Source organism: Anas acuta, chromosome 5 (assembly GCF_963932015.1).
Source record: "Anas acuta chromosome 5, bAnaAcu1.1, whole genome shotgun sequence".
Classification (NCBI taxonomy): Eukaryota; Metazoa; Chordata; class Aves; order Anseriformes; family Anatidae; genus Anas; species Anas acuta.
The window spans coordinates 47,812,551-47,830,961 of NC_088983.1; the positions used below are offsets into that span (position 1 = coordinate 47,812,551).

The following is an 18,411-nucleotide window of genomic DNA, read 5'->3' on the forward strand; positions in this document are numbered from 1 at the left end:
AGGCCAGTGAGGGTAGGAAGTGCTTGAGGTCTGAGTCTTTTCCTCATTTTATCTTCCTGCATTTACCTGGACATCTATGGGCTCAGCCCAATTTTTCAGTAAGTGATGTTTAGTTAATTGATACAATCAAGAAATCTTTAAAAAGTAATACAATTAGTTATCTTGAAAGAAAACCCAGTGCTCCTGTATCTTGTTTACAGCAATGATATTTTGAAGAGACTATCCTGAAAACATAGTTAGTTTATATTTCTTACTATTCTGTTCCTATAGAACATTGCATACCTGAGTTGCTGGCCACAAACACTCAGCTTGCTTTAAAAAAAATAATCTGGATTAATGCGTGCATGCCATTAATCATGAAGCAATCAGAAAGCAATAGTGATTAGTGATCTGTACTGCAGTTATGTTTAAGAACTAAACAGCAGTGTCTTGATGTGGCACAAACACAGGCAACTTTTCCACGCAGCTGGGGTCGAGTGGCAGAATAACATGGATCAGCCCTCCACAGCTCAGTCCCTTCAATGAGTATGTGGGATCTGCCAAGTAAGTGGCTGTTTGGATGAAGTTTCAGGTGTGTTGGCTGTGATGAGCTCACAGGCTGCTCTTTTTGTCTGTGGCTTAGAAGTTGGGCTTGAAGATAATTGGTTGCTTTGAAGATAATTGGTTGCAGATCTGTTACATTCACAGATTATGAAATACGCAAAAGGAGTGCACATCCCAAGCAGATTTTGACCAGTATGATTTGCAACTGAGAGCTGATTGCTGTCATTTGGAGCAGGAGTCCTTTCCCTGCATGAGGGTTAATGCTCTCCTGTAAAATTAGGAGCTTGAAAATGTCCCTGGTCCTTGGAAAGCCACTCCTGTGATTAGTGTTTTTTGTAAAAATACATGGCAATTGTGTTTTCACTTTTTAAATGATCCAAGGGTAGAATTATGCATGGGCATTATGCTGTTGCAAGCAGAAATTAATAATTGTTAGTACTTTGGTATGTTTCTACAGTTGTCTGGTGCAAATTTCAGAAAAATACCTGAAAATGGGGTTGTGTTTTGAGACTTAGATTTCTGGCGTCCCGCACCACTGCAGAGCAAATTTGCACAGTATTAATTCAGAGCAGGAATAAAGCCTTTGCCACCCGCGGACTGCAAAGTGGCATGGGTTTTATAAGCGGGGAGAAAGGTGATGAACTTGGTCACAACGAACTCGCTTCCCTGGCTGCAGTCCACGTGCATTGTTGGCTGTGCCTGGCGACCAGCTGGCTCCCTTCAGTCTGTATCTGGGATGATCTCTTTCTCAGATGATACAAACTCACAGAGATAGATAAGAGAAGTGAGAAGTGTTTGCACATGATATTAATCTGTTTGTCAGAACCGAAACACAGATGTCCTGGGTGGAAAAGGACAGATGATCTTAGTGGCAATTAACCCTCAACGGAGACAACCAAATCCACCCAGTAGCTAAATTATGAGCATGCTGGGAATTAGATTAAATCCCAGTCATTTTATCTATTTATTTCTGGCCAATGAAATCCCAGCTGGCTATCAGGAAAATTGCAAGTGTTAACTTGCAAAATTGTTTTGTGTAAGTAGCATGTGGGGGCTCCTCCTATAGGCTTGCTGTTTGAAGTTAAGTCCTTGCGTGCTCTGGGACGCTAGGAGGGGTGCTTGATATGAGGATGTGGTCTGCTTGGTGCCCATGTCAACTCTCTGATGATTATTCCTCTCCTCTCCTTCTCTCCACACCCCCTTTCCCTACTTCTAGGTGTTGAACTCCCTATCCAAAAATCCAGATGCTGACTGCAAATACGGACTTTACTTCAGAGATGGCAAGAGAAAGGTGGATTACATCCTAGTTTATCACTACAAGAAGTCCTCATCCGGGAGGGCACTCGCCAGGAGAACTCACCACAATGACACGAGTGCGCGAAGCACCAAGCAGGACCACCCGCTTCCTGGGAAGAGCGTGCAGCTGGAGATGGGGGAGAGCGAACCCCCTGCAGACTCCCATGAAGACGACAAGAGATTTCGGAGGGAGGAGTATGAGGGAAACCTTGTGGAGGCTGGCCTGGAACTGGAACATGATGAGGATGTAAGGAGCTGCGTAAAGATAAGGAGCATGACTGGTGGTCGAGTCCAGGGAGGTGCTGAGCTTGCCTTGGGCAGCACTCACTGTGGCGTGTGCTTTATTGCCACATAGCTTATGGATGTGTTACCATAGCTAGAGGCAAGGCTTAGATGTCTGTAAACACTAATCAGTGGTTGGTAGGTTGACAATATGCCATGGGTTGGATCCTCTGGTAATTCTGGTTCTGATGAGAAATACCTGATGCAGACAGTGAAATTTTTACACCTTCAGCCTTCAGGAGAATCACATTTGTGCGGGGAGTTCTGGTAAATGCACGTGGCTCCATGTTACGGTCTTGCTCTTTCCATTCTCAGCTGTGAACAGTACAGCTTGTAATGCCTTTCACCTGTACTCTGAAAACAGCATATTCTATTAAAAGACCATTAGACTACATAAAAAAATCATGTGTTTGAAGCACTGCCAGTGTGTGATTAGTAGAAATAGCCACAGCCATATTAATTTCAAAGAAAGCTATTACAATTAACTGATCCAACCAATAAGCCTGAAATTCCTGTGAGGGAGGGTGAACGTTCATGTTGGTTTTATTCACAGGATGTAAAAACTGAGGTTAAGCAGTTAGACCTGTGGTCAGAGAGTTAAATAAATAAATAAACCTGCCACATGCAATTCACAAATTCTAGGGAAGGGTGATGGCACAGCATGACAAATCTTCCTTTTCTCCATCCTCAGGTGAAAATACAGATTGCTTTCTGTTAGGTTGTTGTAGTGAACTGGAAACCTGCCTGTGCCAAGTCCTAGATACTGAAAATCCTAAGTGGGCTGGGAGGTCCCCTCCCATGACATGTAATATGATTTCAAACGAAGCAGAAGGCTTGGCATTCAAGCCAGGGCACCACGAAGAAGGAGAGCATGTATCTCTTGGTACAAGGTATCAGATCAGGAAACATATAGAAATGAAAGGGAAGGGGATTTACAGCAGCTTCCATATCCAGCACATCAGAGAAGGGGAAAACCTGCAGTCACCAGAGCTTAGCGAATGCCTGGGAGTTGTGTAGGTGGCCTTACTAACTGCAAAAAGAACAAGGGTTTTGTTCACAGATGATGTTTATTATGTCACTTAAATGCTCTTCTGTGAAATAAATTCAAGGATGGTTTGGAAGCGATGCCTAATTAGAAGGCTGGCAGTTAGTTATGCCCTCTGAGTAATTAATGGATTTCTAGAAGGCAGGTAGGGAATATAGCTGTGTGAAAGCCAGCTGTTAAAACTGCCTGAATGTGCAAAGCAGCAGCATTAGAAAGATTCATTAATGTTTCTTTCTCTTCTCCCCTGCTGGTTTGACATCATTTGTCCAGGGTCTTGGAGGTGGTTTCTTTGGTGGGACTGGCAGGCACCTGTGGATGCAGGGGTGGGCAAGAGCAAACCGCAGCTGGGGTAACTGCTGGGATCCACATGTACTGCTAGTGTCATCCCTGATACTTCTGTTGGTGGTGGTGGTCAATTTTTCCAACCAATTTTCCTAATTAAAACGGTTGGTGTTTTAACATAGATGTTGATGTCTGCATCTGCAGCCTCTGCTCTCTTTTCGTGCTGAAGCTGTGACCATTACATTACAACACACTCAAGAAATTGTAGCATTTGGCTGGGTGCCTGTGAATCAAATTTAACTGGCTTAGTCTGTATTTGTGTCATAGTCATTAGCTTTTATTTCCCAAACAGTTTTTATCTTCTTATCTGTTTAACCTAGTGGTGATTGTTCTAGAAGACAATAGCATTTCTGAGTCACGTTTTATATCGGCTCCGCACAGAGAGGTGCCCAGTGATTGTCCTGTTGTTAGAAACTGGTCGTCTCAAACAAATGAGGTTTACAGTGTTGGCTGTAATGGACTGTTCCTTAAATGTGGATGAAACACAAGGGGAAAAGTATTTAATTTCCTCTCAGTGGTAACCTTTTCTCTTGCTTTTCTTTTTTTTTTAAAGACGAAAATCCATGGGGTTGGATTTGTAAAAATACATGCACCGTGGAATGTATTGTGTCGAGAGGCAGAGTTTCTTAAGCTCAAGATGCCCACAAAGAAGGTAAGCCCCATTTTTCTTTTTCCTTCCCCCCAAGAAGGCATGGTTTAAACACATTCTCATCTTTGTGCACCTTATAAATGTAGACTTCTCTTCCCACAAGCATTTTTATAATAGTTTAATCTGCACAGCCCGGCAAAGAGGCTGGTATTCCCCTTGCATTTAACAGGAAAAGCAAGAGTCATGAACTTTCTTGCTTAACGCAACAGAAAGAATAAATGGAAGGAGGAATGGAAATCACAAATTCCTATCTCCTGCCTTTATCCGTGTACGATGTGAGTGATCTCATAGAGTCTCATCATCTCAGTGTGTTTTAAAAGAGGTTGCAATTGATAATGAAACTTACTTGGAGTTTTCTTTCTCACCTGAAGGGATGGGCTGCTAAAAAGTGAATGTAATACTCTGTGTGCAGCAGTCTCTCTGGGTTTAGGTGACTACTTACACATCATCAGTCATGTTTGCAGGAGTTGGGACTACTCTACCACAAAATAAATTACCTCTCAGAATAATTGAAATATCATTAGAGATATCATGGTGTATTTTCATTATGAGCTAAGTTCTAAATCACCCATGATAGATAGCTACCTGGTCAGCGCGCATAGCTTAGAGATAGATTAATATTTAAACATACTAAGTGCATGTCTGCATGTCGCAGACTGCAGCGGAAAGTCTGTAATGGAACAAGAGACAGTCTCAAAGCTCAGAATCACCTAGTACAAAACTAAAACTACACGTTTGGTTTGGATTTTTTGTTAATCCCCATTATTGCCTCACTTACCACCAGTTTTAATCAGAAGCATAATCAAATCAAAAGAGAACTGCAATGGACTTAGTGACTTCACTGTTGTGGAAGCAAAGTATCTTGAATATTCTTCATTTATAAAGAAGGTGGGAAGTCTTGGAAGCTGCAGGATATTGCTTCCTCTTCTTGCCTTGCTTTGACTTTTCCATCTATCTATGTGTTCTTAGATGTTTTCAAGAAGGTAAGCTGTACTCCTCGATAGTTTAGGCAGATGTAATTATCTAATTCATTTTTTAGTTTTTTACAGGTCTCTCTATGGATAACCAGAAAGCGATGACATTTTATTGTCTTTCTGTTTGCCCCTGCAGATGTATCAGATCAATCAGACCCATGGGCTTCTGAAAAAGATCAACTCTGTAATCCAGAAGATAACAGAGCCCATCCAGCCCAAAGTGGCCGAACACAAGCCGCAGACAGTGAAGCGCCTCTCTTACCCCTTCTCCAGGGAGAAGCAGCACTTGTAAGTGACCGTGTGGGGCCAGCAGGTTTAGGTTTTTCTGATAGCATCTGGAAAGGTGAAAAGAAAACAAATGCCGATGCTTTGTTAGTGATTACTGTAAAAAAAATTCCATCTTGCAGTAAATTTACTTTTTTTTTTTTCTGTGTGCAATCCCTGTGCATTTTAACTCTTGTTAAGATATATGTTACATATCTATATAAGCATATACTTAAACTTTTAGACTGCCAAACAAAACTTAGCGTGGTTTACAGTAGTCTTTTTCCGTTTAAAATAAAATGCTCAGTAAAATTTCTGGGCAGAGATATGGGTTGATAACAGTAAGGGTAACTCCATTCATCTGGTATTGGCAGCTCACTCATGTACTGCAAACCACGTCTTGACTTGTAAATGGTATGAAGCCAGTGGCAGCTCTGCCTTCGGTTTTAGATTGGTAAGAACAGCTGTAGACGTGGGTGGAGGAAAAAATCGCAAGGTGGGGCCCAGCTTAAGTTTTGGCTGCCCTGGATTGCTTTGCTGCTGCTCTTCCTTGGCCAGCATCCCGGAGGAGAAGCTTTGAAGACCATGTTTATGTGTGTGCCAGCTGGAACAAATACCAGTCCTAGAGCAGGATTTCTTCACTCTAGATATGTATATTTTTGTGTTTAATAAAGAGATGCAGAACACTAATGGAGTTCTGTATTAGATTCACATACCTGATGGTGGGGCTAGTCAATGTCTGTGACATTTGATGTCACAGATCAGACTTGCAGGAACTGTATTTATACAGGTATTGCACGTGGGATGTTCCTACAGAAAAGGAGCCCCATGGCTCAGAGAAAGCCCAAAAGATGGTACTTAGCTTGTGTTTGAAAGTGCCTTACGCTGCTTGCAATGGTGTTTTTTTTCAGTGAGGCCATCTGGGTATTTGCTGAATAAGGGAGCACAGAGTGCTCTTAGGGCTTTGCAGGTTCAGCCCAAATGTAAATTATTAGGAGAAACCCTAGACCAGTAGTAGGCAGGAATTCAACTATGATGAGCATTAACAGCCTTTCGTATGTGTGTGTGTGTAAAAACCTATAAATATATAAAATGAGTGAAACATATAACAGCCTCTCTAAAATGTGAGAGTTATGTTTGACTTTCTTTTAATGAGGTTTCTACAAGCTATCTTTAATGTTAGCTATGAGAGGTCCCCAGGAGAAAATATAATATTGAAGGGGTCAGCAAGAACAGGAAATTACTGGCTTTTTTTTTTTTTAAACTAATGGGCTTCCTTCTAATCTTTTAACAGATTTGATTTGTCTGACAGAGATTCCTTCTTTGACAGCAAAACAAGAAGTACTATAGTAAGTACTGTATGTAAATAATTTATGGTGGATAGTGCCTCGGTCCTGGTGTTAAGAGCCCCTTTGCCAGCTTTGGGGCAAAGCCTACTGCAAGTCTGTCTGTCTGTACCAAATGCCAGGGAACGCCTGTGACATCAATTATTTAACCAATAAATTAAGCATTTCCAGCTTTAGCTTGTACGATGAATAGCATTTGATGCTAACAGGTTGCTACCTTTAGACAGTAATTTGGATCTTCTTTTTGGTTCAAGGTGAATGCAGGACATGGTTTCCTAGTAGCCATATAACCAGAAAGGAACAGATTTAGACTCTGCCACTGGTTAGCCAACTGGACCTCTGTGTCTCATTTCCCTTTCCCTAACCATACATTTTTGTGCTGTAACTATACAAGCTTCTGTAGATCCCTTATGGAAATGAAGCCTAATGCAGGAATAAGATAGTGCAAGCTACATCCGAGTATTTCCTTGTGACTCATAGAACATAAAATAGAAAGGGGAGAGGGTGCAGTCTCCTCTATAGCCACTGAAGGGGAATTTAAATGGAAAGTCCACATGGTATCCAGGGCAGTCAGAAGGACCGTGCCATGCAGCATTTGCTGCAGCACTTCTTCAAAGTACAGTGCAGACTCCTTGCCCCCATTCAGGGCTGCTAATCTGCCCACTGGAATGTGACCATAAGCATACTTTTATCTTGTATTTAACGTTAGCCTTTTGGATGCCAAGTGGTTTTGAAAAGAGCTTATATCACGTTATAGCTGCCCTTTATTGCTGCGGTGATAAGGGGCGTAAGATATCTGACTTTCCCTTTCTACCATGAAATTCCAGTATGCAGTCCCCTGGGATGCAGTGCCCCTGCAGCCTGGTGTGCAGAGATTTATCTGAGCACAGGTTGCGAGGGCTTGGGGAGTCTGACCAAGGCAGGCAGATGCAGCAACACAGAAATGGAAAGGAAAATATGATAATCAAATTTTATTTGCAAAAACCCATTTCATTTGAGATTGGGGAGAAAAATACATAGTTTTTGTTTTCAGACTTTCTTGGTGTGTTTACGCATAGAGTTAAAAAAAAAAACTTTTAGGTTCAGGTAAGAAACTTAAGGGAGCAGGTGAAGAGTTAAAATTCATGACAAAAATGCCTGAGAAAGGCAGCCAGCCAAAATGACCCTGTAGAACAAGGTGAGCCAGAGGGTCAGCCTTGGTGGCTAACGCGGCAATGGGCTGAAGCAAGCAAAGCTAATGGCAGAGGCTGGGAGGAAGAGGAGGATGGGATGTTTTTTTTAAAACCACTCAAGAAACGCTGGGCATATAACAATAATGCTGATAGTATGTTGCTTTGGTTGAAATCCCTGCAAATAACCTGGTAATAAAAGACATATTGAGCAGTGCCCGGCATCATCTTATCCTGCATGCATTTCTCTTTGTATTCTTGTTTCTTAAAGTTCCCTGCTGCCTTTCCCATATGTATTTTTAAACCACAGTGCAAATATTGACCCTCCCGCCTACTGCAAAATGAACAGGAATCCAGTCACTCCCTGTGAGGCTTTGATGAATAGAAACTAAGCCAAGGACCTTTTACTTACTAAAATAAAATAAAATAAAAACTATGTTATATAACTGGCAGTCTCTCTGTGACAGCCCTTCAGCTGGCTGGAGCTGAAAGACAGCACCGGGCAGAGGAGCAGCCTCGTGTGCCCTCCATAAACCTCCATGGCAGGCAGTGGCTGTGTTGCTTGCCCCTCCTGAGCTATGTGAAGCCCTGGACATCCCTGGGACAGTGGCCACGGGTCCCCAGGCAGGTCAGACAGTGGGCAGGATATGCCTCTGCTCCTGCTGAAAAGTCCGAGGTTGCCCTCCGCTGCCGTCCCAGCCTCGCGCCAACGTGCAAAGGTTATTTAACAATAAATGAAAATAAATTGTAAAGCAAATACACCTGTTTTGCCACCAAGATCTGAAGTTTTAAGGTCAAGCTGTTTTGTTTGGCCTGGTTTCTGATAAGCTGCCGCGTGCCGTGCAAGCACCACGGGGCCAGAGGGTGGGCAGCGAGGGCACAGCCAGGTGCAGCGCGGGCGGCGAGGGAAGGTGGTCAACATGAGGGGGAACAGCTGTTCTGTGGCAGAAGTGCTTAAATGTGATCCCCTTCCCCTCAAATCAACAGCAGTCATAGTAACTGGCTAGCGAGCTCAGCCCTCATCTCTTGTACATGTAGCTGTGTAAGGAAATCTTTAACTCTGCTGTCCTCAATGCCACCACTTTTATTACAGAATGGTGACCTCATCCGCATCTCGGTTTTGCCAATACTTATGTTTGAGCTGTGCACAGAAAGATTATGCTTTTCGCTGGCCATATCCGAAGTAACCCTTTCCTTTCTTTTACTTTGCTTCTGTAGGTTTATGAAATATTGAAAAGAACGACATGTACCAAAGCAAAATATAGCATGGGTAAGGAATTTTATTTAGGTTTAAGATCGATATCATTTTCAGGTATTGAAAATAATTGCGTGCTGTAACTGGATGTGGCGTTTAGGTTTTTCCTCTGCTCTCTGATTTGATGTATATAGATATAATTATTTTATTTGGAAATTTAATGTAATTAATGTAGCTATTCATATTTTTTTCAAATGTGAATATATAGATTCAATTATAAATTAAATGATAGGTGACCATATGGCCCCTACAGATGTTAGTTATGTTCTTTATGGCAGGGATGGAAGATGATCTGATGCCATGGGAACATGTGCTCTGCATTGGTTCAGTTTTTCACTCTTGCCAGTGGATGAGAGCATCACTGTGCACTTCCAAAACTGCTGTGAGAGTCTGTGGGCTGCTCTGCTCCCTTTAAGTGGTGACCTCAAATTTTTATGGTGGGATGGCTTTTCAATGACTTGAGTGAAATGCTCTTAACTGGTGACAGCCCAAAGCACTGTCGTAAGTGGAAGATTAATCCCATGGCCAAGGGCTGTGGTGTGCACTGGAAGCTGACCCTTCCCTTGGTCCTCAAAACAGCCGCTGCAGATGAAGTTTATTCTGCCACAACCAGTGGTTTTAGGATTTCAGCCCTAGGGATGGTGTTCTAAGAACTAAATTCCTAATACAGGTAAATACGAATTCAAATATTGTGAGGCAGAGGTTTATACTTGACTGGGGGACCAAAGGTAAGAAGTGGTTGGTACACCAAGTTATATAAGGTGGAAGGCTGAATTCCTTCAGATGACCAAAAGAAACATATGTGGATAAGAAAAATGCATGAACATGGGAGAAGGTGTTTGATAACTGTTGGAATCTGTTATAACATTTATTTGTCTATAAGCAGTTAAGTAAAACAACGAGAACTTGAATTACAGGTAGTTCTGTTCAATGTTGACCCATCAGCCATTTAGAAGTCCATCAAATAATAGAAGAATAATTATGCCAGAAATGATTTCCCTGCTTTGACTTTTCTGTTGAAGTGAGAACATACAATGTACAATTGTTGAGTCCTTATATACACTAAATTTACTTGGTGTTCAGCCAATATTAACAGAAGTTCTGTTTCCCTTTAGCATGGGAAATCCAAATTCATCTGTGACTTTCAGGACTCTTTTTTGAGTCTGATGTCAGATCATTTTTGTTGGAAATTATGTTTTTGCACTCTTGAAAGGGGAAGATCATATAGCTCAGTTTGAATTCTTGCCTTAGAGTTGGTTGCTCACTTGATTTTTTTTCCTTTTTTTTTTTTTTTATTTTTTGGGGGGTCCAAAAATGGGAAACACATTAGAGATGGTTTGAAAAGGCAGAGGAAGGTAAAGTGTTAGGATTCCTGGATTGTTCTTCTTCCATAGACTGGCAAGGTCACAAAGTATACCTAATAAAAATGTCATTAGCCTGGCATGTCCGAGGGTATAATCAGCATAACTCAATCAGGTCCTTTGTGTTACAGCACTGGAATGCTGGGTTACAACCCAGCAAAGGTTGCAAATGGATTTGAGCAAACACAGATAATGCTGCAACACTTCTGTCCAGCAGGAAAAAGGCAGCAGCACAGCAAACACTGCAGTCTTTGTTATTTATTTTGCAAATTTGTGAAAATGTGAACGTATCATAGTTGCTAAATGCTGATATGTTGAAGTATATTGTGTAGCTATTTGGAAGCACAGCCTTGGAAGGATAACTCATCTGTTCCCTAGTTGTTTCTGCCAGAAGCGTGGAGATATTTGCAGAAAATTCATAGCACTGTATAATATTAAATAGCACTTTGAAAAAATAATGATACAGCATACCGAGCACTGCTGGAGCAGTTCCTGCAGCAGGTGCTCAGTAAAAATATGAGTGAATATGAAAATATTAGTGAGCTTGAAAAATTCTTCTTTCAAGAACAATTGAAAATGTTTCCTGAACCTGCAGTGATCTGCTTCCTGGTTCATGCTCACTGTCCCACACTCGTGGTAGCAATGTACAGACAGGCAGCATGGAGCACACTGTAGCACATAATTTTTCTTTGTTTGAAGTCCTTTGAAATTCTCCACAATGCCAGATTTTCTTTTTAGTTAGCCTTGCACAAAGAGAACTGCTTGGCTTTGCACTGACTGACCTGAACAGGCTGTGACTCCATACTCCAAACCAGTTAGTCGGATGACCAACCTATCTTCACAGATAACGCATTCAGACACGGGTACTGCTCCATCACTGGGAGTAGCTATATGAATGCCAGCAGAGGCAGCAGCTTGTGAGAGGCTGTGCCCTACAGCCCTCAGAGGTCCAGGTCTGGCCAGGCGACTTCTGGGAGAGGTGCACCATGGACATGCCCTTGGCCCCGTGCCTTCTCCCATCCTTCTGTTGCTGTTGTGCTCTGGCTCTGGTGAAGGAGCGGAGCGGGACCTTAGAGTCCCACATGCCACATATGGTGTGTAGATGAAGCATTAACTGCTTTTAGGCTCATGCATGTAACTAATAAACGGATGTGTAAACAGGGAAAGGAGAGGGAAGAAAGAAGGAAACTACCCTTTTAAATAAAAGACGAAAATGTGGTAAATATGGTAAGTATTACGCCAAGGTCTTTGCAAAGGCTTTCCCTACAATTTCTCTAATCAATCTGAAATCTAAATTCAAAACTCTGTGTGTATGGCAAGTGCGTATGCGTGTTCCCGTATGCCATCAATTCCAGTTGTATTCTTCTTGTGATCGAGCCTTCTGCTACACACTTTCAAATCTGCAGGCTTGCCCTTAAATCAAACTGACTTTTCAGAAAATGCAGTTTATTATAATGACTAATTTCAAGTCATTGGCTTCTAATTCTTGATTCTCAAATATATATATGACTTCTTCTTGCTCTCTGCAGTTTTCCGTTTCATAAAATGAGTTATGTTTAATAACCTATATGATTAAAAATGAAAGTACATGAAAAGGAATGAGATGACAGAAGAATCATTATCTGAGCAGATGACTGTTATTTTGAGGGAAACCTCCAGGAAGGATGATGAAGTGAGACTGTCTGGCCTTGAAATTGTAAATAACTATTATGTCTTTATTTTTCAAGGGATCACCAGCCTGCTTGCCAATGGAGTTTACAGTGCCGCATATCCTTTGCATGATGTAAGTGATCTTGGAATATATTTTACATGTCTACTGTCTGACACAAATAGTCCTTATTGTGTTATGTATTAATGGCATCATCCCAAACAATGGTGCTCAGGACCCTGACTTCCTGCTTGCTTGTAGGATGGATGACACTAGTAACCTCTGCAGGTTGCTTCCTTCAGTGTGGTCGCTTTTAATGAATTCTCTGCCTCTGTCCTACTTTTGATGATCATAGATGATGTCTTAAAATGATATTAGAAGAGTTGCTTTGGTGGCTTGGGAAATGGAATGGTTCTGTTACTTTCTGGCCTGCTCCCAAGGTCTCTGGCATCATTGCTGAGATGCATATGTATTCCTGGGGCACCAAGGGGCTCACTCCCATATCTAAACCTCCCTGGCATTCCCCTCAGGAGAGGCTGAGAGAGCTGGGACTGTTCAGCCTGGAGAGGAAAAGGTACAGGGGGATCTTATCAATGTCTATAAATACCTGAAGGAAGGGTGCAAAGAAGGCAGAACCAGGCTCTTTTCAGCAGTGCCCAGTGCCAGGACCAGAGGCAGCGGGCACAAAATGGGACACAGGAGGTTCTGTCTGAGCACCAGGGAGCACTGCTATGCTCTGTGGGTGACAGAGCAGTTGCACAGGTTGTTCAGAGAGGTGGTGGCATCTCCTCCTTGGAGATCTTCAAAAGCCACCTGGAAATGGTCCTGGGCACCCTGCTCTGGGTGTCCCTGCTTGAGCAGGGGACTTAGACCAGTGACCCCCAGAGGTCCCTGCCAACCTCAGCCATCCTGTGATTCCCTGAGTGGGAGGCATGCAACAGCTGGGTGCTGGTGTCACCTTAACTTGGGGGGTTCACAGCACAGCTAGAACTGACAAACACACAGCCTTGCAAAAAAGGCCTGGCAGATGTCAAGGGGACATTGCAGAAATACTGCTTGTGATGTGCTGGCTGTGTAAGCATCCAGAGAGTACTGAGCCCAGTGCAGATTTCCCCATGGGGAATGTGCAGATGAAGCGTGCCATCCTAGTTTTCTGCCCTGCTCATTTTGTCTTGAGTGTTTTATTTCTGGGTAACAGTGATCACAACAGGCTCGTCATCTGTCCGATGCTTATCACAAACATCAGGCACTTGCAAGCTACAGTGATATCACTTAGAAATCCAAAAAGGTTAAATAAACTTCTCTGCATGTACTGGCCCCACATCTTTAGACAGCTACTGATAGGCTCTGTTGTAAGTAATTTATTTGTTGTCTTCATTTACTCCTTTATCATATTTAAAAATAGCTCCATATTAAAACCTCAGATCTAATCAGCCCTGAGTGTTTGGAGAGTCTGGATACAGATCAGCTCTCTCAGCTGCTCTCTCCTCTGTCAAGTGGACTGAGATGAACCCCAAACACCGTGGAAATACCACATCCTTTCCCTTGACATTTTTAGGCCACCTTTATCACTTATTCATTCCTTTTATCCCGGTGACAGACATCATTACTCTTTCTTAATGTGCCCAACGACAGGAGACAAAGTGTGCTATGACAAATGAACTCCTAAAATACAGCATTATTTTACAGATTGCATTTCTGGTTTCGATGCATTAAGTGAGCAGGATACACAGGCACTGCAGGAGGCATAGCAGCTCTGGGTGCAACTCTCTGAATGACACAAGTTTTCTTTTTTTTTAAAGGGTGACTATGAAGGTGAAAACGTCGAACCCAATGACAGAAAAGTAAGTGGATGTAACAGGGTTTAACAGGTTTTTGCCAGAGTCGCAGCCTGAAGTCACCCACTGGGATCTGGGCATTGCCAGGATTTCACACAAAATACCATGAAAATGCCACGCAGTAGAAGTACATAAATACTTCCTAACGTTTCAGTCTGCCTTAATGTGGAGCACGATGTGGCTATGTATAAAGTACCAGGTTGGTGGTAATGCATTACTTGCTGTGTTGGCAAGTATTGACAGCATTTAGACGTGGATCCTAAAGTTGGGGTGATGTAATGTCAGGCCTGCACTGACGAGAATATGCTCAGCCATCTTCTGATATCCATACCTGAAACAAACCCTGCTTCATGCCACAGTGACCTGTGCAAAAAGCATTGCAGTCTCTGGTGAGTTAATGTGCTGCTGCTCTGGACAGAGGGAGGGGACCACCCAAAACATGAGTGTGATGGTGATGGCTATTGGGAAGGGTAAAGAATGGCGCATTCCTGATAAATTCTCATTTGCATCTAAGTTTTACTGTGGAGTTAAGCCAGAGATGGTCTTATGGTTGTATGCTGATGCCCTGTATCACTTTCCACATAAGTCTGTGGCTTAAATTGTTTTTAGTGTCTGTATACTCAAAAACATTTGTTTAGGAACAATTCTGAGGGAATACTTCTCATCAGAAAATGCAATTTTTTTCTACACTGTGCAGAAATGTCAGCTTCTTAAATTCAGAATGGAAGTGCTGCATACTTGTGACCACACTTCTCTAAAGCAAATTCTCATTTTCAGTGTGGCAGATGAGAGCTTAAGTCCACTCATAACCTCCCCGCTTCCAGGAAGAGTTTCTGAATTTGGTGCCACATACATTGGGCTTCCAGACTAGCAGCACCACCACCTTGCCTTTGCCTTTCTGACTTGTTTCATGATCACATCCCCAGAAAGATTCTGTGGAAAAGTGTGGCTCAGGGCATGGGAGGAGCAGATCTCAGGCCCTCAAGGGTGGCCATATGAAAATAGGTACCCAAAATTAGAGGTCTGCTGGGCCTCAATGTGCAAGTGTCTCACCAAGGGACAGCTGCTGTTGATTCCCTCCCTCCCACCCATCCACCCCCATTGATTTGTGTTAAAAATACCACATGGTTGTCATGTCATCATTGAGCAATACATCTCTCAAACAAAACCAGGATGAAAGTCCGCATTTTGTAAAGCGTCTGGATTATTATCTTTACTACTAACCTCACAAATGCACTTATTTCACAAGTCCACTGTCTGTTTTGAAATGTTTACCTTTGCTTCGGCTTCCAGTTCCTTCAAATAATACTTTGGTGTGCTTTGGCATGTCTCTTCTGCTTTCTTGAAGTTTTCTTTAATCTAATCCAGTGCTAGGCCAGGTTGTGCTTTTTTTACAACAGAATTAAATTTGAGCATAGAAATGAAGTAAATATTTAGGACTAGCAAACTGATCTTCTATTATCATGTCTTTGAAGCTGTGCTTTGAATAACAGGCTGATAAATGTCAGGATAAATGAGATAATTCATTTGTACTTTAAATGTAAATTTTGTTTGAAGTGCCGTACAAAAGTGAAAAATGACACTGATGCAAAATCTCCTCAGTTTAGTGTTACCTGATAGGTTTGACCAGTGTATCTCACTGAGGAATTATCTTGTTTCCAGCACCGACTTAGCTTATTAAAAGGAAGTGAAAAAATAATAAAAAGAAATATCTCTGCTCATACGCATGAATGTTGAGGTGCCTGAATCATTGCATGTTTCCTAGGCAGAGGCAGCCAACCTTAAATTTTTGGAAACATGGTTGAAAGAAACCTAGAACAGAATTCAAATCACACTTGCGAGAATGTTGATATTTAATAGAAGTCTGCCTTTCAGGTTTCAGTTTCTGCCCTTGTGGTTGTAAGGAAACTAATAAAGATGAATTATTTTGGGCAAGGAGGGGAAGATCCGCAGTCCACCTGTATTTTTGACATCACATTCCCATAGAAGGAAGGCTGTATTTTGGAATGATTTGAAGGTGTGGTACTGCTGTTTAGCTTGGAAGGTTTGTATTTATAAATTGGCAGAAGAATGGCAGACCTGGTCTAGAAACCGTGCTGGCTGTGTGATAGTGCTAGAGGGGGTCTGTGTGTGGCAGAGGCTGGAGCACCAGCCTGCCTGACCTTGCTTTGCTGTGCATCACTGAAGGAGCACAGCCACATATGCCAAGCTTCTCCCTGCTGCAATAACATAGCGTATGGACTTGAGCAGTGGCATCCTGCTTGGGCTGGTCTCCTAAGAAGTGGTCTCAGAAATTACCATCCGAGCATCTCCTTGAAATATTAGTAATTAGTTCAGGAACCTCATGCTCCATAGCTCTTGTAACTGGGTTGAAGTAAGGAAAGTAGAGAAGATGTGAATTCACAAGCAGATGGTGAGAGGCCAGTACCCTCGTCCCAGGGAAGGTGATGGCAACAGGTGGCCAATGAGCACAGTTATTTCATCCACTATTTTTTGGACACACACACAGATTTCTTGTTCACTCTGATAATTGAACTATATTTTAAAAATCAGATCATAGATATGCTATTTCTGTGTTTTAGAAAGTAAAGGATAAGTTGAAGATCTTGTAGGAAACTATTTTTTGTGAGGGATTTAATTTTATAAATCACTAGTGGGGAATCATTGTTTTCCTTGGCTTATATTCCAACCAGAAGAATGGGTGGAAATCATCACATTCTTCTAGTTTAAAGCGGAACTCCTATTAAATGGAGCCTTCCAGGCACCTCTGTGCAGTTCCTCTTGATGAATGCTGAATATTCACGCTATGAAAACAAACCCACTTATGCTAGTTTTCTCCATCTTGTAACTCAAAGCATGCTCATCTTTTGTGTCTATTCTGCTAGAGTCTTTCTGCAGATCATAAAATCAGGACTGCTCTCCCCATCTCTGCTGTAGTTATCCATCAATCCCATTGCTGAAGAGCCTTTTAATGTACTAGAATTCATCACTGCGTTATAGCATGCCAGATCACCGAATTTGTATTTAATGCTTAATGCAGACTGTGTGTATTGGCAGATCTGAGTTATGTTTTGAAATTGAAGAAAGGTGAGACCGGATCACAGCATGAGCACTGCAAAGGAGAAGTAAGCCATGTATGTGTTGCTTCTGTTTTGACCTTCTTTTCTCTTTTACAGCTGCTGTGCGAGGAGTGGGCAAGCTATGGAGTCTTCTATAAATACCAGCCCATTGACCTGGTGAGGTGAGAGCTCAGCCCCAAGGTCGGGTTCCCGCGCCGCAGCCCTTCCCACCCATGCTCTGCAGCACGTGCAGGTCCCTCGGTGCCCGTCCTCCTGAGGATGGACGACTGTGAGCTTGCAGTGCTGTGCCCAGGAATAGTCCCACATCTGCACCTCTGGCTAGCCTGGTGGAAACAAGGAGAGCAGGGCTGGGTCGGAGGAAGTTTGTGCAGGGCTTCAGCGCTCTCAATGAGTTTTTTTTGCTCTGGGTGAGAGTAGAGACTCTATGGAGCAACTAAGTTACAGAAAATGCAGGGCTTTTGTAAGATGAATAGCTCTCAGGAGGTCCAAAGATACCAGTTTACACGGCAGAAAGACGGGAAAAAAATGACCAGTTGGACTGACTGGCTTTCATGGTGCCTGCATCACTGGATTAACTCCAAGCATCATGAGAAAGAGAGTCCTCTGAGGGGAAAACATTCCCACAGGTCATCGGATCTTACTTTCTCCATGCTAAATCCAGCTGTGATTCATAATTTTATCCATGATATATTTTAAGAAATAGGAAATATTTTTTTTCTCTCTCTCTCTCTTTAAATCTTTAATGTCTTTCAGAAAATACTTTGGAGAGAAGATTGGACTATATTTTGCCTGGCTGGGAGTTTATACACAAATGCTTATTCCAGCTTCCATTGTAGGAATTATTGTTTTCCTATATGGCTGTGCAACTGTGGATGAGAATATACCAAGGTAAAAACGAACAAAGAGGAAAAAAACAGATTTGTCTTCCTTTGTATGCTTCATCTTTTGGGAGGTGTGCTTGAGGTGAGGGCAAGTTCCCCAGGCCAGGGGAGCCTACAGTCTCATCAATTCCTGTTTCCAATAAGCAATATGGAGACTTACCAACAGCTGAGCACAGGCACCAGAAATAAAGTGTATTTTAAAATCATTAGCAATTATTGTTAATATTATTTGTTGAGTTGCATTGATGTACTAAAAATAATTCTTGGCTGTTTGCTCAGGTATTTTTTTTTCTAACTCAGATCATTATGTTAAAACAAACCAACAAAATGCTGCTAATGATAGTTTTTAGTGCTTTCCATCTTAAAATGCTGACAAGTGTGCTGTGTGGCATGAAGATAAATAAAGAATATACACGTCTAAACTAAGCAATTGTGGTC

General features: G+C 42.2%; 1 protein-coding gene across 5 annotated transcripts in view; it reads left to right on the forward strand.

The window, feature by feature from the left end:
• Positions 1–18,411, forward strand: part of ANO1 (anoctamin 1) — a 77,677-nt gene that overhangs the window by 35,809 nt on the left and 23,457 nt on the right. For 3 of the 5 annotated variants that reach the window (XM_068684583.1, XM_068684585.1, XM_068684588.1), the window contains exons 3-12: positions 1,760–2,086; positions 4,062–4,160; positions 5,268–5,419; positions 6,690–6,744; positions 9,129–9,180; positions 11,688–11,753; positions 12,254–12,309; positions 13,977–14,018; positions 17,189–17,253; positions 17,846–17,980. In XM_068684583.1, coding sequence (XP_068540684.1) covers positions 1,760–2,086; positions 4,062–4,160; positions 5,268–5,419; positions 6,690–6,744; positions 9,129–9,180; positions 11,688–11,753; positions 12,254–12,309; positions 13,977–14,018; positions 17,189–17,253; positions 17,846–17,980 — 1,049 coding nt within the window. The remainder of the gene's footprint in view (positions 1–1,759; positions 2,087–4,061; positions 4,161–5,267; positions 5,420–6,689; positions 6,745–9,128; positions 9,181–11,687; positions 11,754–12,253; positions 12,310–13,976; positions 14,019–17,188; positions 17,254–17,845; positions 17,981–18,411) is intronic. The other 2 variants (XM_068684586.1, XM_068684587.1) reach the window with 1 other exon arrangement.